The 19,180-nt window shown below is 39.2% G+C and overlaps 1 protein-coding gene across 1 annotated transcript in view; it reads left to right on the top strand.

The window, feature by feature from the left end:
- The window catches only part of CNGB3 (cyclic nucleotide gated channel subunit beta 3), a 183,074-nt gene extending 168,734 nt beyond the window's left edge, over positions 1-14,340 (top strand). Inside the window, 3 exon segments of the mRNA NM_001143664.1 lie at positions 10,978-11,124; positions 11,363-11,537; positions 14,083-14,340. Coding sequence (NP_001137136.1) covers positions 10,978-11,124; positions 11,363-11,537; positions 14,083-14,340 — 580 coding nt within the window.
- Positions 14,341-19,180: the final 4,840 nt, after the last annotated feature.

Raw genomic sequence — 19,180 nt, forward strand, 5'->3', positions numbered from 1 at the left:
AGTGTTTTGCCTATGTTCTCCTCTAGGAGTTTTATAGTTTCTGGTCTTACGTTTAGATCTTTAATCCATTTTGAGTTTATTTTTGTGTATGGTGTTAGAAAGTGTTCTGCTTCTGCTGCTAAGTCACTTCAGTTGTGTCCGACTCTGTGTAACCCCATAGATGACAGCCCACCAGGCTCCCCCATCCCTGGGATTCTCCAGGCAAGAACACTGGAGTGGGTTGCCATTTCCTTCTCCAATGCATGAAAGTGAAAATGAAAGTGAAGTCGCTCAGTTGTGTCCGACTCTTAGTGACACCATGGACTGCAGCCCACCAGGCTCCTCCATCCATGGGATTTTCCAGGCAAGAAGTTTCATTCTTTTACAAGTGGTTGACCAGTTTTCCCAGCACCACTTGTTAAAGAGATTGTCTTTTCTCCATTGTATGTTCTTGCCTCCTTTGTCAAAGATAAGGTGTCCATAGGTGCTTGGATTTATCTCTGGGCTTTCTATCTTGTTCCATTGATCTATATTTCTGTCTTTGTGCCAGTACCATACTGTCTTGATGACTGTGGCTTTGTAGTAGAGCCTGAAGTCAGGCAGGTTGATTCCTCCAGTTCCATTCTTCTTTCTCACGATTGCTTTTGGCTATTCGAGGTTGTTTGTATTTCCATACAAATTGTGAAATTATTTGTTCTAGCTCTGTGAAAAATACCACTGGTAGCTTGATAGGAATTGCACTGAATCTATAGATTGCTTTGGGTAGTATACTCATTTTCACTATATTGATTCTTCCGATCCATGAACATGGTATATTTCTCCATCTATTAGTGTCCTCTTTGATTTCTTTAACCAGTGTTTTATAATTTTTTATATATAGGTCTTTAGTTTCTTTAGGTAGATATATTCCTAAGTATTTTATCCTTTTCATTGCAATGGTGAATGGAATTGTTTCCTTAATTTCTCTATTTTCTCATTATTATTATATAGGAATGCAAGGGATTTCTGTGTGTTGATTTTATATCCTACAACTTTACTATATTCATTGATTAGCTCTAGTAATTTTCTGGTGGAGTCTTTGCGGTTTTCTATGTAGAGGATCATGTCATGTGCAAACAGTGAGAGTTTTATTTCTTCTTTTCCAATTTGGATTCCCTTTATTTCTTTTTCTGCTCTGATTGCTGTGCCCAAAACTTCCAAAACTATGTTGAATAGTAGTGGTGAGACTGGGCACCCTTGTCTTGTTCTTGACTTTAGGGGAAATTCTTTCAATTTTTCACCATTACAGATAATGTTTACTGTGGGTTTGTTATATATAGCTTTTATTATGTTGAGGTATGTTCTTTCTACTCTTGCTTTCTGGAGAGTTTTGAATCATAAATGATGTTGAATTTTGTCAAAGGCTTTCTCTGCATCTGTTGAGATAATCATATGGCTTTTATTTTTCAATTTGTTAATGTGGTGAATTACATTGATTGATTTGTGGATATTGAAGAATCCTTGCATCCCTGGGATAAAGCCCACTTGGTCATGGTGTATGATCTTTTTAATGTGTTGTTGGATTCTGATTGCTAGAATTTTGTTAAGGATTTTTGCATCTATGTTCATCAGTGATATTGGCCTGTAGTTTTCTTTTTTTGTGACATCTTTTTCAGGTTTTGGTGTTAGGGTGATGGTGGACTCATAGAATGAGTTTGGAAGTTTACCTTCCTCTGCAATTTTCTGGAAGAGTTTGAGTAGGATAGGTGTTAGCTCTTCTCTAAATTTTTGGTAGAATTCAGCTGTGAAGCCGTCTGGACCTGGACTTTTGTTTGCTGAAAGATTTCTGATTACAGTTTCAATTTCTGTGCTTGTGATGGGTCTGTTAAGATTGTCCATTTTCTTCCTGGTTCAGTTTTAGAAAGCTGTACTTTTCTAAGAATCTGTCCATTTCTTCCACGTTATCCATTTTATTGGCTTATAATTGCTGGTAGTAGTCTCTTATGATCCTTTGTATTTCTGTGTTGTCTGTTGTGCTCTCTCCATTTTCATTTCTAATTTTATTGATTTGATTTTTCTCCCTTTGTTTCTTGATGAGTCTGGCTAATGGTTTGTCAATTTTATTTATCCTTTCAAAGAACCAGCTTTTGGCTTTGTTGATTTTTGCTCTGGTCCCTTTTGTTTATTTTGCATTTATTTCTGCCCTAATTTTTAAGATTTCTTTCCTTCTACTAACCCTGGGGTTCTTCATTTCTTCCTTTTCTAGTTGCTTTAGGTGTAGAGTTAGGTTATTTATTTGACTTTTTTCTTATTTCTTGAGGTATGCCTGTAGTGCTATGAACTTTCCCCTTAGCACTGCTTTTACAGTGTCCCACAGGTTTGGGGTTCTTGTGTTTTCATTTTGATTCATTTCTATGCCCATTTTGATTTATTTTTTGATTTCTTCTGTGATTTGTTGGTTATTCAGCAAAGTGTTGTTCATCCTCCATAAGTTGGAATTTTTAATAGTTTTTCTCCTGTAATTGAGGAATCATATGGTAGTTTTTTTAAGGAACCTCCACACTGTTCTCCACAGTGGCTACACAAATTTACATTCCCACCAACAGTGTAGGTGGGTACCCTATTGGTTTGAGGGCAGATATTAATCATCTTTATAACCCCAGAACTTAGCACAGTATCTAGGTCATTACAGAGTATGCTATTTCTACACACTCCTAATTCATCTCTAATTTCTTTTTTTCCTTTCCTTTTCAGTTCATACAGTGGATTTCTTATATGCTTCTGCATGATTGGCCTCCAAAGTGTAATGGTCCGTACAATCCCAAACTCTTCAAAAAAACTACTAATCAAGAGAACAGTTGAGAAAGGCATTGTTTAGGAGGATTATTTTTTTCTAGATAGTCTGGGTACCACTGAAAACAAAGAGAGAGGAGTATCTGATATGCACTATACTGACTGCCTTTCCCGCCCACAGAATTGCTCTGATGGAACTAGACTTTGGAATGACACATGGCATTTACTGAGGACCACATCACAAACAGTGCCGGCTAACTTAGTTTTGCATCTGTAATAAGAATATGAACATGTTGTCCACCAGTTTACGTAGTGGCCTCTCTACTAAAGCCCTTCCAGAGGTATTTTTGTCTTAAAACTAAGAATTGATCGCTTTTTATGATGTAAGAAGCCTTCTGGTGGCAGAGTTTGCAATCTTGTGTAAACCTCATTTTATGTTTCCATTCTTGTTTTTCTTTTGTTCTTAGGCTCTTTTGTATTCTACTTTTCCTTGTGAATGCTTTCTGCATAAACCAGCTCTGCTAAAAAGGGCTGTGAGGGTGTGTTCCATTCATATTATAGTTGGTGTGTGCTGTGCACAATTTATGATGCCATACGTGGCACACTTGGAAAACAACTGGGAATGAATGACTGACAAGGGACCATCTGAATATTCTAGCTCTTTCTGGTGTATGCACCCAACATGCATCAATGTATACATAGACACATATATAGACATAATTGTTTATTGTATATGTGCATATTACATATTATATGTACATGATGTTTGTGTATTACATACATGTATAATATATGTGTATATTATACATGTATAATAGATATATGTGTAAATATGCTATATATGTACATATATAACCTCCATATTGCTACTGATTCCTGACATTTATCAAGTTGTGCACATGCAGGTCATCTCACACTAAATATATTTATACCTTTTCCCTCTGACATTCCCATCACCAATTTCATTCACTTATTCACCTTTCTCATGCTGGTAATATGATGGTTAATTTTGTATGTCAACTTGATGAAGCTAAACGATGTCCAGATAGTTGATAAAGCATTGTTTCTGGGTGTGTTTGCGAGGGTGTTTGAGGAAGAAATTAGCATTTGAATCAGAGATGGAGTAAGGAAGATCACCCTCAGCAATGTAGGAGGAATCACCCAATCCACTGAGGGCCTGAATAGAACAACAAGGCAAAAAAGGGGCAAATTCACCCTCTCAGCTTGAGCTAGCGTATCCGCATTCTGCCCTCAGGCATCAGAGCTCCTGGTTCTGAACATTCAGACCCAGATTTGGACTTGCACCAGAGGCTCCTCTTTCTGCTCTCTCAGGCTTTTGGACCCAGACTGAATTGTACCACCAGCTTGCTGGTCTCCAGCTTGTATATGGCAGACGGTGGGATTTCTCAGTCTCCATAACCACGTGAGCCAATACCCACAATAAATCTCCTTTTATATATACATACCTAAGTGTGTGTGTGTGTGTGTGTGTGTGTGCGCACGCACGCACGCACGTGCGCGCGCACACACACCCTAGTTTTTTCTGTTTCTCTGGAAAACCTTGAATAATAAACTTTATTATATTTATTGATATTTGTTACAATTACATACCCCAAATTAGGGTTTAAAACTACTCAGCCGGGAGTTTTACCTAATTACACCTTCATAATTGAATGTCAAGAGTCTACAAACACCTATTTCTCCCTAAAGATAATAATACCTATAGTAGGTGCTAAAAAATGGTCTTGCTTCCCAAAAGAGAGATTAAGTATCTTGCCCAGAAATACACTTAATAAATAGCAAAGTTCAACTATAGTTCTATTTTTAAAATTTTAATTAATCATTATAAATAAATAAACGGTAGAGTTATCTGGTTTCAAAATCTGTACTCTTTGCATAAAACCATATCAGGCTTTAATGTTTTTCCTTTAGGCCTGCTGAAAACATGATAGGTGCTCAATAATTACTTATGTGATTGGAGTAAACATCTAAAAGGTCCTTAAGTTCTTGTTTAAGGTCCCAGCAAACAGAGGCAGACCTGGAATTAGAATCCATTCCATCGTTTTCCGAGCTGTTGCTCTATTCACTATTTTTGACCTGGGGACACTTATCATTAACCTCAGCTGTTCACCCTCCAGCACGTGCTATTTCTGAAACTCTGTGAGCTTGGAAATATTTAGAGATCTTCTTACTAAGCTATTTAGTGAGTGAAACTTTCCATTGGTGGAATGCTGGAGAAGCATTTTGTGGACAGAAGGAAAGAAAGATGCTATTTTAAACATTGCTGAGAGAGTTTGGGCAAAATCCATCTGGCAGACAATCTCTTCCGTTCAAAAACTCATCAAGCGCTCCAAATGTGTAACCTGTAGGCAACTTTAATTAAAGCTTAAGAAATCTCAAAATAACTTGACATTTAAATATGTTATTTTCTCTTCTGCTGTCATAGTCTGACACACACACAGACAATCTCAGGTCCAAATTAAGCCCCTCAATGCCATCTAGCCCTGCCTAGCCAGTGGATTACTCTATTCCAAGGAGATGGAACTGTGAATGAAATAGACTCATCCAATCACTGTCCTTCAAATGTTAACATCCATTTCTAGACAGGCAAGAAGATAGACGATAAATAGATGAATGGTACAGTAAAATTTCTTTTTCTTCCTCAAAAAAGAAAAGAAATTGAAGGCAGAGCTTGTCTTGGGGAGAACTTCAGGAAAGGACTAAAAAGTAAACAGGGTTTTTTTGGCCATGGAGGAACAAACTTTTAAGTTTTTAATGTGAAATCTTGAACAAAATAAGTGGGCATTAACATGGTCAGCATGTGTGGATTCCAAAGAAATAGTTTCCATCTAGGAGGAGTAAATCCAGTCTTAAGTGACCTGAATAGTCTTGGACTCAAATTTAACATGAAGTTCAGGTAGAAGTCTCATGCCTTACAGTGGCCTAATAGTAAGCTTTTCTTCCTTCTATTTTATTTATTTATTTATTGCCTTCTCTGGTTTTAATTGAGCATTTTATATAATTCTGTTTTTCTCTTAACATATCTATTATGATTCATTGCAAAAAATTTCAGTGTTTTAAATACACATTTTAAAAAAAGTTTACCTTCACATTTACACTACACCACTATCACACATTACTTCATGGCAGATCACTTCATGGCAAATATATGGGGAAACAATGGAAACAGTGACAGACTTTATTTTCTAGGGCTCCAAAATCACTGCAGATGGTGACTGCAGCCATGAAATTAAAAGATGTTTGCTCCTTGGAAGAAAAGCTATGACCAACCTAGACAGCATATTAAAAAGCAGAGACATTACTTTGCCAACAAAGTTCTGTATAGTCAAAGCTATGATTTTTTCAGTAGTCATGTATGGATGTGAGAGTTGGATCATAAAGAAAGCTGAGCACCGAAGCACTGATGCTTTTGAACTGTGGTGCTGGAGAAGACTCTTGCGAGTCCCTTGAACTGCAAGGAGATCCAACCAGTCCATCCTAAAGGAAATCAGTCTTGAATATTCATTGGAAGGACCGATACTGAAGCTGAAGTTCCAATACTTTGGCCACCTGATGGGGAGAACTGACTTATTTGAAAAGACCCTGATGTTGGGAAAGATTGGAAGCAGGAAGAGAAGGGGTCAACAGAGGATGAGATGGTTGGATGGCATCACCGACTCAATGGACATGAGTTTGGGTAAACTCCGGGAGTTGGTGATGGACAGGCAGGCCTGGCGTGCTGTGGTCCATGAAGCCACAAAGAGTCAGACACAACTGAGGGACTGAACTGACTGACTTAACAGGTAATCCAGAAGTCTTATAACGGCCTTCCGTACCAGCCCTGAAGACATTAATGTCAGTCATTTCACTTATCCCTATGCTCAGTCACCCAATACACAGCTACTTTATTTAAAGTTGTACTTTAGATCAATTAAAAATAAGAAAAATAAAACTTTTATTTACCTCTGCTTATTCCTTCTCCCATGTCTTTCATTCTCTTTATAGACCTAAGTTTTGTTTGTTTTTTTGTTTTTTTTTCTTTCAAAAGTAATCCTTAGTTACGTATTGTATATATGGTTTTTTTTGTTTTTGTTTTGTTTTTGTTTTTTTTTAATCTGTATGATTTTACTTCTTCCCAAAGAAATTCTTTCAACATTTTTAAAAAGTAGTTCTGCTAATGTCAAAGTCCCTCAGTTTTTGGTTTTCTGAGAAAATCTTTGTCTCTCCTTCACTTTTGAAGAATAATTTTACTATGCATAGAATTCTAGGTTGATGATTTTGTTCCTCTCAGGCACAATATTTCACTCCATTCTCTTCTTACCTGCATAGTTTCTGATGAAAAATTCACCATAATTTTTATTATCATTCCTTTATAAGTAATGTTTTCCCCTCTTATCTCTTTTCAAGATTGTCTTTGGTTTACTGCAATTCAAATATGATATGCTAAGGAATGGGGGTAGGAATTTATTCTGTTTGGTATTCTCTGAGCTTCCTGGAACTGTGGTGTGTTGTCCGTCATTAATTTGTGAAAGTTCTTGCCATAATTACTTCAAGTTCTTTTTTTAGTATTAGAGATTGGTAGGTGCTTCTGTGTGTGTGTGGGTGTGTGTGTGTGGGTGTGTGTGTGTAATACTTTTTTAGAATGTCTCACAGTTCTCGGTGTTCTGTTTTTATTTTCTTTTTCTCTCTTTGCATTTCAGTTCAGGAACTTTCTACACATCTCATGTAATCTTTTCTTGGCCATACTCAGTCTCCTGATGAGCCCGTCAAAGTCACTATTCATTTCTGCTACAGTATTTTTGATTTCTAACATTTCCTTTAGAACCTGTCTTAGAATTTTTGTCTCTCTGCTTACATTACGCATCTGTTCTTGAATGATGCCTACTTTTTCCAATAGATCCTTTAACATATTAATCATGGTTATTTTAAATTCTCTATCTGATAATTCCAACATCTGTTTTATATCTCAGTCTGGTTCTGATGCTTTCTTTGGCTCTTCCAGCTGTATTTCACTTGTTTTTTAGTGTGCTTTGTAATTTTTGTTAAAAGTTTTATATGATGTAATGGGAACTGAGGCAAAAGTTTTAGAATGAGATGTTGTATTCCTCTCATTAGGAGCTGAGCTGTGTTTACCATTTGCTGCAGCTGTGGGTGCTAGAGCTTCTAAATGTCTCTAGCTCCCTTGTTTCCATCTCCTCTGTTGCCTTTGGCCTTCCTTAAATACTCCTCCTCAGAGCAAGTCTGCATTTTGCAACTATTATCCACTCTTTATATACAGAAGCCCCTTTGACATGGTGCTAAGGTATGGGGGAGAGCTCAGACTTTAGGATTAAATCTCAGCCTTTTAGGGCACTTATGTCCCTGGGGTGTGATCTTCACAGGTCCTTCTTATCCTATTACATAAGACAGGAAGGCTAGAAGTGCCTAGAGTGAGAGAAATGCCCTTCCTAAAGGTGGATAAGACTCTGGTAATCTTTTTCCCTGGATGTAGGCCTTTGTGATGGAGAAAAAAATACACCTTGGGAGTTTTGTTTTGTTTTGTTTTTTAACAATGATTAATTATCCCCTTTTACTGCCAGAGCAACAAGCAGATCTTTCTTGGCTCTAACCATGAGAATTTGCTGGAATTTCTCAACGTCAAACCCATAAAAGTATCAGTTTCCCCCTAATTGTGGCCCTCTGAGTTTCTCATTCTCTTGATAATTTACTCTCAACCTATAGCAATTTGTCAAAATTACCATTTAAGTGTTCCCTACCAGTTACAGCTCCAAGGGCTTCTGCCCAGATAAGCAGGTCTAGCCATGACCTCTGAAATCATCTGATTCTCCAGACTGGGGCAGGAGTTGACCTTGCAACCTCAGTTTTCTGACAGGTCTGAGAAAAGTCATTGGTTTTTCAGTGTGTTCAACTTTTTCAAGTGGTAAAGACAGGAATGACAACTTCCAAGCTCTTTACATGTCACAGCTGAAACTCTGTGTTAGTTTTCTAATGATTTACGGCCAGTCAGAATGTTCCATTTTCTGCAACAACAGCTGGAGAAATACACATGGTCTGATATCAATCTTCAGGCCCAAGATCCAGGCAGCTTCTCACATCTCATTGCCCCCAAAGGCAGGGATGTGAAAGCATGAGCATTTCTATTGCCAGACTGCTTGCTCAGACCTTCCCACCCCTGGAGATTGTTTTCATTAATGTGAGACTTCTTTCTCCATTTCTAAATGGTTGACTCCAAGAGGCTGAATCTCAGTGAGTGTTACCATCTCACTGCAGAGCCTGTAGTGGGTTTTTTTGTTTTTTGTTTTTTGTTTTACATTTGAAATGTGCTTTTTATCGTCTTGTTTTTAAAGACCAACCCTTATTTTCTAGATTACTGCTGAATGATAGAAGTTATATTCATTTGTTTCATTCACTCAATTGTTCATTTATTTGGTAACTATCTATTGGCTACTTCCAAAAGGCAAAATGCCCCAGCTATACCCTGAGAGATATAAAGCCCACAATTCTCGAACATTCCAAGTGGGAAGTGGGAAGTGAATGACTATTGCCATTGTTTCACTCAGCCATGTTCAACTCTTTGCAACCCTATGGACTGTAGCCTGCCAAGGTTCCTCTGCCCATAGAGTTTTCCAGACAAGAATACTAGAAAGGGTTGCCATTTCCTTCTCTAGGGGATCTTCCCAACCCAGGTATCAAACCTATGTCTCCTGCTTGGCAGGCAGATTCTTACTACTGAGCCACCTGGGAAGCCCTAATGACCGTACTACAGAGCAATTTATGATTCTGAGAAATAATTTGATCTGGAAATTACTTATAGGAAGAGACTGAATCCACCTAGTGTTACCAAAGTATCATTAAGATTTGCTGTCAGAGCTTTATTATTCAGAGTACAGGCGAAACAGAATGTACACTTAAGGAAATTAACTAAGAAGACTTTAATAAAGGCATTATTGACAGAAGTCAGTCAAAGAAAATTAAAAGACAAATCTAAGAGTACCCAACAAGAGATGCTGATACATCTCAAAGCTAGCTACAAGGGAGCTGTTTTCACAGCCAAGCCTAAAGGGGACAAGGGCAGGGCATGTTATCAGGGCCCAGAAAGAAATCTGCAGGAGTTGTTCTTCTAGGAGATGGCCACATGTCAGGGGCTGTGGATTTTTGGTAGCAACTGCAGCCTTTGCTAACCTAAGTCCTGGCAGGGCAAGAATGGGGGAATAAATGCTCCAAAACCACTCTCTACCTGCTTTCTGACTTCCTCCTCATATTTCCCATTCAGTTCAGTTCAGTTTAGTCACTCAGTTGTGTCCGACTCTTTGTGACCCCATGAATCGCAGCACGCCAGGCCTCCCTGTCCATCACCAACTCCCAGAGTTCACTCAGACTCACGTCCATCGAGTCAGCGATGCCATCCAGCCATCTCATCCTCCGTCATCCCATTCTCCTCCTGCCCCCAATCCCTCCCAGCATCAAAGTATTTTCCAATGAGGCAACTCTTCGCATGAGGTGGCCAAAGTACTGGAGTTTCAGCTTTAGCATCATTCCTTCCAAAGAAATCCCAGGACTGATCTCCTTCAGAATGGACTGGTTGGATTTCCTTGCAGTCCAAGGGACTCTCAGGAGTCTTTTCCAATACCACGGTTCAAAACCATCAATTCTTTGGCGCTCAGCCTTCTTCACAGTCCAACTCTCACATCCATACATGACCACAGGAAAAACCATAGCCTTGACTAGACGGACCTTAGTCGGCAAAGTAATGTCTCTGCTTTTGAGTATGCTATCTTGGTTGGTCATAACTTTTCTTCCGAGGAGAAGCGTCTTTTAATTTAATTTCCCATTGGCTCACCCCAAATCAGAAAGCAAACCCACAGTTCAGCTTCCTGGAAGGCAAAGATGTCAGGAGGGATAAAAGGTGAGTCTGGAAGAGCAAATAGAGGATTCTCACCAAAGAGAGGTGGCACTTCTGGAATCTGGGAGGAAGAGCCTCCCAGGCTCTGATGGCTACAAAGCCTTGATTTGAGGCAGGAGTTAGATGCCAAACATGTTAAAAGCTATTGCCACTTCTATTGCCGCCACATCCTGACTCTCTCCACAGAATCACCTGAACTCTCACCTCCAGGGAATGACCCTGAAGCAGTATAAATGGCTCTAACATGTGATATTTATTTTTTAAAAGATTTTGGTGGAGGGAGATAGAAAATGATGGCAAAGATTTGCTTTTCTCTCTTACAGCCTTCTAGCAGCAAGAGGAGGGAACCGGAGAACAGCCAACGTGGTGGCCCATGGCTTCGCCAACCTTTTAACTCTGGACAAAAAGACCCTCCAAGAAATTCTAGTGCATTATCCAGATTCTGAAAAGCTGCTCATGAAGAAAGCCAGGTACCACCTTTGACATCTCATTAGAGAAAAAAAAAAACCATTAGAGAGGAGTTGGCTTCACGTGACCCTGTGCTCATGGCTGCAGTCAACAGTTTCCAGGAGAGCCACCTAACATACTATTGTTTATGTGGTCATGCACTGAAAACTTCACAGACTAGGCGAAAAGATAGTATTTCTGGGAAGTTTTTCCAGAATCCTCACAATGCTATCTAAAATGGCCTTTCTCTCCTGCCCACAGAGTGCTTCTAAAGAACAAGGCTCCAGGCACAGGGGCAACCCCCCCAAACAAAGGACTTGCCTTTCTCTTCCCACCGAAACAAGAAACACCCAAAATGTTTAAAGCTCTTCTGGGAAGCTCTGGAAAAGCAGGTCTTGCAAGACTACTCACGTTGAAGAGAGAACAAACCGGTCAGGTAATAGGACAGAGGGAAAGGAGGGCTATAACAGAGACCTCCAGATGAAATACACTCAGACAAGCTCCTACTTTAATCCCGTGCCAGACACTGGGATAATCTGGATTCATCTAATGCATATAGTTGCTACATTGTACACAGCACTTATTATTATTTACTATATACCCATGTATCATCACAGTTAACCCCCCTGGGTTTATTATGACAGTTTTAGTGTTTTGTGATGATATATATAGATATATATATGAGGAAAGGTGAAAGGGTTAGTCGCTCAGCAGTGTCTGAGTCTTTGTGACCCCATGGACTATAGCCCGCCAGGCTCCTCCGTCCAAGGAATTCTCCAGGCAAGAATACTGGAGTGGGTAGCCATTTTAATCTGGACTGATTTCTGTGTGATTCTATATTCCTCAGAAGGTAAAGAATCTGCCTGCAATGCAGGAGACCCAGGTTCGATCCCTGGGTCAGGAAGATACCCTGGAGAAAGGAATGGCAATCTACTCCCGTATTCTTGCCTGGAGAACCCCCATGGACGGAGGAGTCTGGCGGGCTACAGTCCATGGGGTCACAAAAAGTTGGACATGACTGAGCGACTAAAGCCAGCACCAGTATATATGGCATCACTGATGGCTCAATTTGTGTTTTCTGTGTTTGTGAAACTGCTTACTCACTAAAGTGTGTCTGTAACCTCAAAACCAATATTTAAGGGGTTTAGAGGTCATTCTCAGGCATACATGTACAGAGTAGCAAAAATTTAAGTTGCTGGGGGCACATATTTTCAGCTGAATTTGAACAAGGAGACACTTTGCCTTCTTGTTTCAGCTCTCACACTGTGAATGAATGAACTTTTCAAGGTCTATTTATTGTCGTGTTTTTTGTATTTTTGTGCATTTCCCCCCTCCCACTATTAAAAATGGCCCTCAAACATAGTGCCAAAGTACTGTGTTCCAAAGGGCAAAAATGCAGTGATGTGCCCTACAGAGAAACACGTGTATTAGACAAGCTTCATCCGGGCATGAGTCAGAGTGCTATTGGCTGTGAGTTCAATGAAATGAATAAACCATACATATTAAATAAGGTGTTTCTAAATAGAAATGCATGTAAAACAAGGTTATGTATTGAGCAGTTGACAAAAACGTTAAAACCAGAGGCTTGTAGGATCCTAAACCTGCATTACCCCAAAGAGCAGGGTTTGCTAGTTCAGTGCTCATGGCAGGTTTGTAGGACAAAACTGCCATGAATAATGAGGATCAGCTGTATATACATAAACATATATATATGTTTACACAAAATGTGTAAGACATTTTACCAGCCATTAAACATTTTCACCAGTATTCATTCAATTACTATCACTATGTCAGAAGTAACCTCACAGAGGACATCACAGCTTTCATGTTACAGCTGAATAAACTGAAATCCAGATCAATTGTTTAGATAAGATCACCATCAATGACAGAGCAAAAGTTATTAGTCGAAAATTCAGACTTCAACACCTACACCAAGCTGTCTCCTAATTCCTAGAAATGTCATGAAACTGAAATGTTTTAGTTTTTCTCTTTTTTTTTTTCATATTTCTTTGATTCTCATGATAAGTTTATGAGGGCAGATCCTGAAAAACAGAGCAGAGATTCAAGTTTTCTGAATCTAGTTATTATGTTGTCTCTAAAACAGTAAGAAATGAGTATCTGTGACTTTTTCCGAAAATTGGCAAAGCAAATATTATAAAGTCAATCACACTCAAGAGATTCAAACTTGCCTCTTCCTTTTCCACACACACAACACTGGGATGCAGGTCAGGGTACACCAGATGCCTCATTTAATTGGCAGGCAAATAATAATTTGTGTAGAAGACTTATGGGGAAAACAGCTCTGTAAGTCAGTGTGTTAAGTAAGGTTCTCAACTCTGTATATGCACCTTCATACCCTGTACAAGCCTCTGTCAAACTGATCTCAAGCGTCACCAGCAAAGAGCATGGTATGTGTCTTAATGTGAAATTTCTACAGATGACACTAAAAGCCAAAGGTTCTTAAAGTATATCAAATACCTATGGGGCAAATGGAGAGACTGTACCAGGAAGGAGACAGGAATTTCTCCTGAGACGCTCCCATGAGCTTATGCAGGAGGGCAACTATACTTCTAGAGTGTTTTTAGAGCATTATCTGGTATTGGGCTAATACCTTTTTATTAAACGATAAATATTTAAAATTTTATCTTTATAAAATAAATAAGTAAATATTTGAAAAGCAAAGCATCTTGAGCACTAAGTCTAATAATTCAGAGACCATGGGGGCCAACTGGGAGCAAATTCCCTGGCAGGAACAGAAATGTAACGCACACTAACCCTGAATTCAAAGGTGACGACAGCTCAACCCCATTCTCTAGTACATCAGGAAACTTAGTTAAAGGATAGTCAAAGGCAGACACAATTCCCATATTACGTCAATCTTTTGACCGTGATCCTTAGGTATTGCGTATTAATCAAAAGACTCCAACATCCTTGATTATGATTTCAGTACCAATCAACTCTTTTCAATAACTTTCTTCTAGAGAAAAGATGAAAACCAGGAAGAAGAGGATAAAGGAAAAGAATCTGAAGATAAAGGAAGAGCAACAGCAGAGAAACCACTTGAAGCATCCAAATGTCAAACGAGTCCCATTACAGCGGAGGAAGCGCCCCAGGCAATTAGAAAGGCAGTTTTACCCAGAGGAACTACCCGTCAATCACTCATCATCAGCATGGCTCCTTCTGCCGAGGCCGGGGAAGAGGTTCTGACGATCGAAGTCAAGGAAAAGGCTAAGCAATAAATACGTGATGATCTTAAGATAGTCTCTAGCTAGTTCCCCGAGAGATTATAGCCAGGATGAGAGTTTAACTAATGACAGGAAAAGACCTTGACGGCACCCTTGAGAAACCACAGGCAAATCTCTAGCTTAGTTTCTAGGGCATAGCTTAGAGTCTGATCTTCTGCAGTGGCAATAAGATTATTAAGGAAAAAATCCCTATTCTCCGTTGTCATCAGCTTTGTGCAATTGGTATTCTCCTAATGGTACCTAGAAGGTTATTTTTCTTCTGTACTTTCTTGATGATGTTTCTTCCCTCCGTTTTGATTAGGTTGGTCTTGGCTCTGAAATGATTCACTAGGTTTTTCTCTTAATTGTGTGTGCGTGTTAAAGTCTTGCATTGCACGGTTAGTCTTGGTTAAATGTTCTATGTATATGACTATTACCTCTTACTTGGGGAGTATGAGATTTTAATAAAATGTCAAACATCAAGTGATTTTTGTCCAAGCCAGGTTTATAAGTCGGTCAAGTATCAGATCAACCCACCAGGTGGGATTAAAGGAAGCAATCGTTATGAACTCAGTGGATATAAAACCCACCTTGCAGAGAAGTCCTCTGAAGAGCACTGCTGGTCAGCAATAGGAACAATAGTGAAAGTGAAAGTGTTAGTTGAGTAGACTCTTTCCAACCCCATGGACTGTAGCCCCCCAGGTTGCTCTGTCTGTGGGAGTCTCCAGGAAAGAATACTGAAGTGGGCTGCCATTCCCTTCTCCAGGGTATCTTCCTGACCCAGGAATCGAACCCAGGTCTCCTGCATTGCAAGCAGATTCTTTACTGTCTGAGCCAAGAGGGCAGCCCAAACCCACAAGCAAAATCACATTGCAGCAACATGTTGGAAAAGCTGTACCCTTTACTAAAGACACAAGCTTTAATATTTTCATTCATATCAACTTAAAAGTCTCATCTAGCTCAACAGACTTAAACAGGAGAAATTAGATTGTCCCCATCTTCCAGGAGGCTAAAGCGACGTTTCTCAGAAAATTGTAGGCATTTGCTTCAGAAGGTGCCAAATTTGAGCTTCTTGTTTTCAGCTTTAGTAAAAACTGATGAGGTTAGGAAGGCAGACTGTACACATGTCAGATTGACATATCCCCACAATTTCCGGAAACTACATGTACAGCTGTTTACAAAATCTCCGAGTTAATTAAGTGCACTTTAGGAAGTTGTCCTCATGAATCAGCTAGCATTAGCATAATTACCAAAGTCTCATGCTGTGAGGAGGCTAAAAAAGCCAGGCTGCTGTCGGAAGTAATAATACATATAGAATTCCATTCTAATAAATGCCATTACTGTATAACATTAAGTTCGGTATAATAAGGCTATTTCCAAGTCTCAGAAGGTGGTCACTGTAACAGCACTTTGCTGAGAGTGTTTTAACAAATTATATTAGCCAAAAAGCCTACAACACAGACACATTCAGCAAACCATGTATAAATTAATCACTAGAATAAAATGTATCATTTGTTTCTCATCATTTTTATATAAAAAAAAATTAAGAGTATCACAGAGACATGACAAATTTTACAAAAGGTTGGGTGGTATTTTTCCAGAGTTAAGCAAACAGAGAGAAATTGTTAAATAGTGCTTATTTGATAAACGGGAGTTTGTTGTGGAGAGTGATTACAAGCACCAGAAAGAAAAGGTAAAAATAGGACCTCTAAAAAGTCTAATAATAGGGAAAAAAAATAAATGAGAAAAATCCTGAGCTTATGAATAATATGTTCTCCACTTAAAGTCTATAAAGAAAGTAAAATTAACCTCCATTATGCTCTTCCTCTGTCATTTATTTTCTCTCCCAAACTATCCTTTTTTAGATAATATCTTCATTCTACCAGACTCTCGGACTCAAATCTAAGAATAATTAGCAGTTCTTACATTGCTTATATAGTGCACCAAATCCTGTCTCCTTCTTAAATCTTGCTAATTTCCCTTTCCTTTTCAACTTCAATGCTAACCATCCAGTTCATATTTTCTGTTCAATCCAAATAAATAATCACTTTTTACCCACTATCCACTTTAATCACATTTTCTCAGTCCTTCTGCCATGGCTAAAGTCAGGCCTGTCTCAAATACAACTATCTCAGACCATTTGGGCTGCTGAAATAAAAGCACCACTTACAGGGTAGCTTATGAACAACACAGTGTATTTCTCACAGGTCTGGAGGCTGGGAAGTGCAGGATCAAAGCCCAACATGGTTCTTAGAAGGCTCATTCTCACTGTGTCTTCACAGGGTTGAATGGGCAAGGGATCCCTCCAGAGTCTCTTTTATGAAGGCACTAATCCTATTCATAGGATTAGTGGACGTGACAAATACTTTCAACACATTAGATCCGAAGAATTATGGATGGAGGTTCATAACATTGTACAGGAGACAGTGATCAAAACCATCCCCAAGAAAAAGAATTGCAAAAAGGCAAAATGGTTGTCTCAGGAGGCCTTACAAACAGTTGAGAAGAGAAGAGAAGCAAAAGGCAAAGGAGAAAAGGAAAGATATACCCATTTGAATGCAGAATTCCAAAGAATAGCAAGGAGAGATAAAAAAGCCTTCCTCAGTGATCAATGCAAAGAAACGGAGGAAAACAATAGAATGGGAAAGACTGGATATCTTTTCAAAGAAATTAGAGATACCAAGGGAACATTTCATGCAAAGATGGGCACAATAAAGGACAGAAATGGTATGGACTTATCAGAAGCAGAAGATATTAAGAAGAGGTGGCAAGAATACACAGAAGAATTACACAAAAAAGATCTTCATGACCCAGATAACCATGACGGTGTGATCACTCACCTAGAGCCAGACATCCTGGAGTGCCAAGTCAAATGGGCTTTAGGAAGTATCACTACGAACAAAGCTAGTGGAAGTGATGGAATTCCAGCTGAGCTATTTCAGATCCTAAAAGTTGATGCTGTGAAAGTGCTGCACTCATTATGCCAGCACATTTGGAAAACTCAGCAGTGGCCATAGGACTGGAAAAGTCTGTTTTCATTCCAGTCCCAAAGAAGGGCAATGCCAAAGAATGTTCAAACTACCACACAATTACACTCATTTCACATGCTAACAAGGTAATGCTCAAAATCCTCCAAGCTAGGCTTCAACAGTTCATAAACTGAGAACTTCCAGATGTTCAAACTGGATTGAGAAAAGGCAGAGGAACCAGAGATCAAATTGCCAATATCCATTGGATCATAGAAAAAAACAAGAGAATTCCAGAAAAACATCTACTTCTGCTTCATTAATTATGGTAAAGCCTTTGGCTGTGTGGATCACAACAAACTGTGGGAAGCTGTTAAAGAGATGGGAATATCAGACCACCTTACCTGGTGGAAACCTGTATGCAGGTCAAGAAGCAACAGTTAGAACTGAACGTGGAACAGCAAGCTGGTTAAAAATTGGGAAAGGAGTACGTCAAAGCTGTGTACTGTCACCCTGCTTATTTAAATTATATGCAGAGTACATCATGCAAAATGCCTGGCTGGATGAATCACAAGCTGGAATCAAGATTCCCAGGAGAAATATCAATAATCTCAGATATGCAGATGACACCATCCATATGGCAGAAAGTGAAGAGGAACTAAAGAGCCTCTTGATGAAAGTGAAAGAGGAAAGTGAAAAAGTTGCCTTAATACTCAACATTCAAAAAACTAAGATCATGGCATCTGGTCCCATCACTTCTTGGCAAATAGATGGGGAAACAATGACAGACTTTCTTTTGGGGGCTCTAAAATCACTGCAGATGGTGACTGCAGCCCTGAAATTAAAAGATGCTTGCTCCTTGGCAGAAAAGCTATGAAAAATCTAGGCAGTGTATTAAAAAGCAGAGGTATTACTCTGCCAACAAAGGTCAGTAGAGTCAAAGCACTCAGCTTTCTTTCTGGTCCAACTCTCACATCCATACATGACTACTAGAAAAAAATAGCTTTGACTAGACGGGCCTTTGTTGGCAAAGTCTCTGCTTTTTAATGTTGGTAATGTCTCTGCTTTTTAATATGCTATCTAAGTTGGTCATAACTTTCCTTCCAAGGAGTAAGCATCTTTTAATTTCATGGCTGCAGTCACCATCTGCAGTGATTTTGGAGCCCCCCAAAAAAACAGTCTGTCACTGTTTCCATTGTTTCCCCATCTATTTCCATGACGTGATGGGACCAGATGCCATGATATTAGTTTTAGTTTTCTGAATGTTGAGCTTTAAGCCAACTTTTTCACTCTCCTCTTTTACTTTCATCAAGAAGCTTTTTAGCTCCTCCTCACTTTCTGCCATAAGGGTGGTGTCATCTGCATATCTGAGGTTATTGATATTTCTCCCGGCAAACTTGATTCCAGCTTGTGCTTCATCCAGCCCAGCATTGCTCATAACATACTCTGCATATAAGTTAAATAAGCAGGGTGACAATTTACAGCCTTGACTTACTCTTTTCCTGATTTGGAACCAGTCTATTGTTCCATGTCCAGTTCTAACTGTTGCTTCCTGACATGCATACAGATTTCTCAAAAGGCAGGTGGTCTGGTATTCCCATCTCTTGAAGAATTTTCCACAGTTTGTTGTAATCTTGTAGCCACTGCTGCCTTTTCCAAATTTGCTGACATATTGAGTGCAGCACTTTCACAGCATCATCTTTTAGTATTTGAAATAACTCAACTGAAATTCCATCACATCCACTAGCTTTGTTCGTAGTAATTCTTCCTAAGGCCCACTTGACTTAGCATTCCAGGGTGTCTGGCTCTAAGTGAGTGATCATACCATCGTGATTATCTGGGTCTTAAGGATCTTTTTTGTATAGTTCTTTTGTGTATTCTTGTCACGT

The sequence above is a fragment of the Ovis aries genome, chromosome 9 (assembly GCF_016772045.2).
Source record: "Ovis aries strain OAR_USU_Benz2616 breed Rambouillet chromosome 9, ARS-UI_Ramb_v3.0, whole genome shotgun sequence".
Lineage (NCBI taxonomy): Eukaryota > Metazoa > Chordata > Mammalia > Artiodactyla > Bovidae > Ovis > Ovis aries.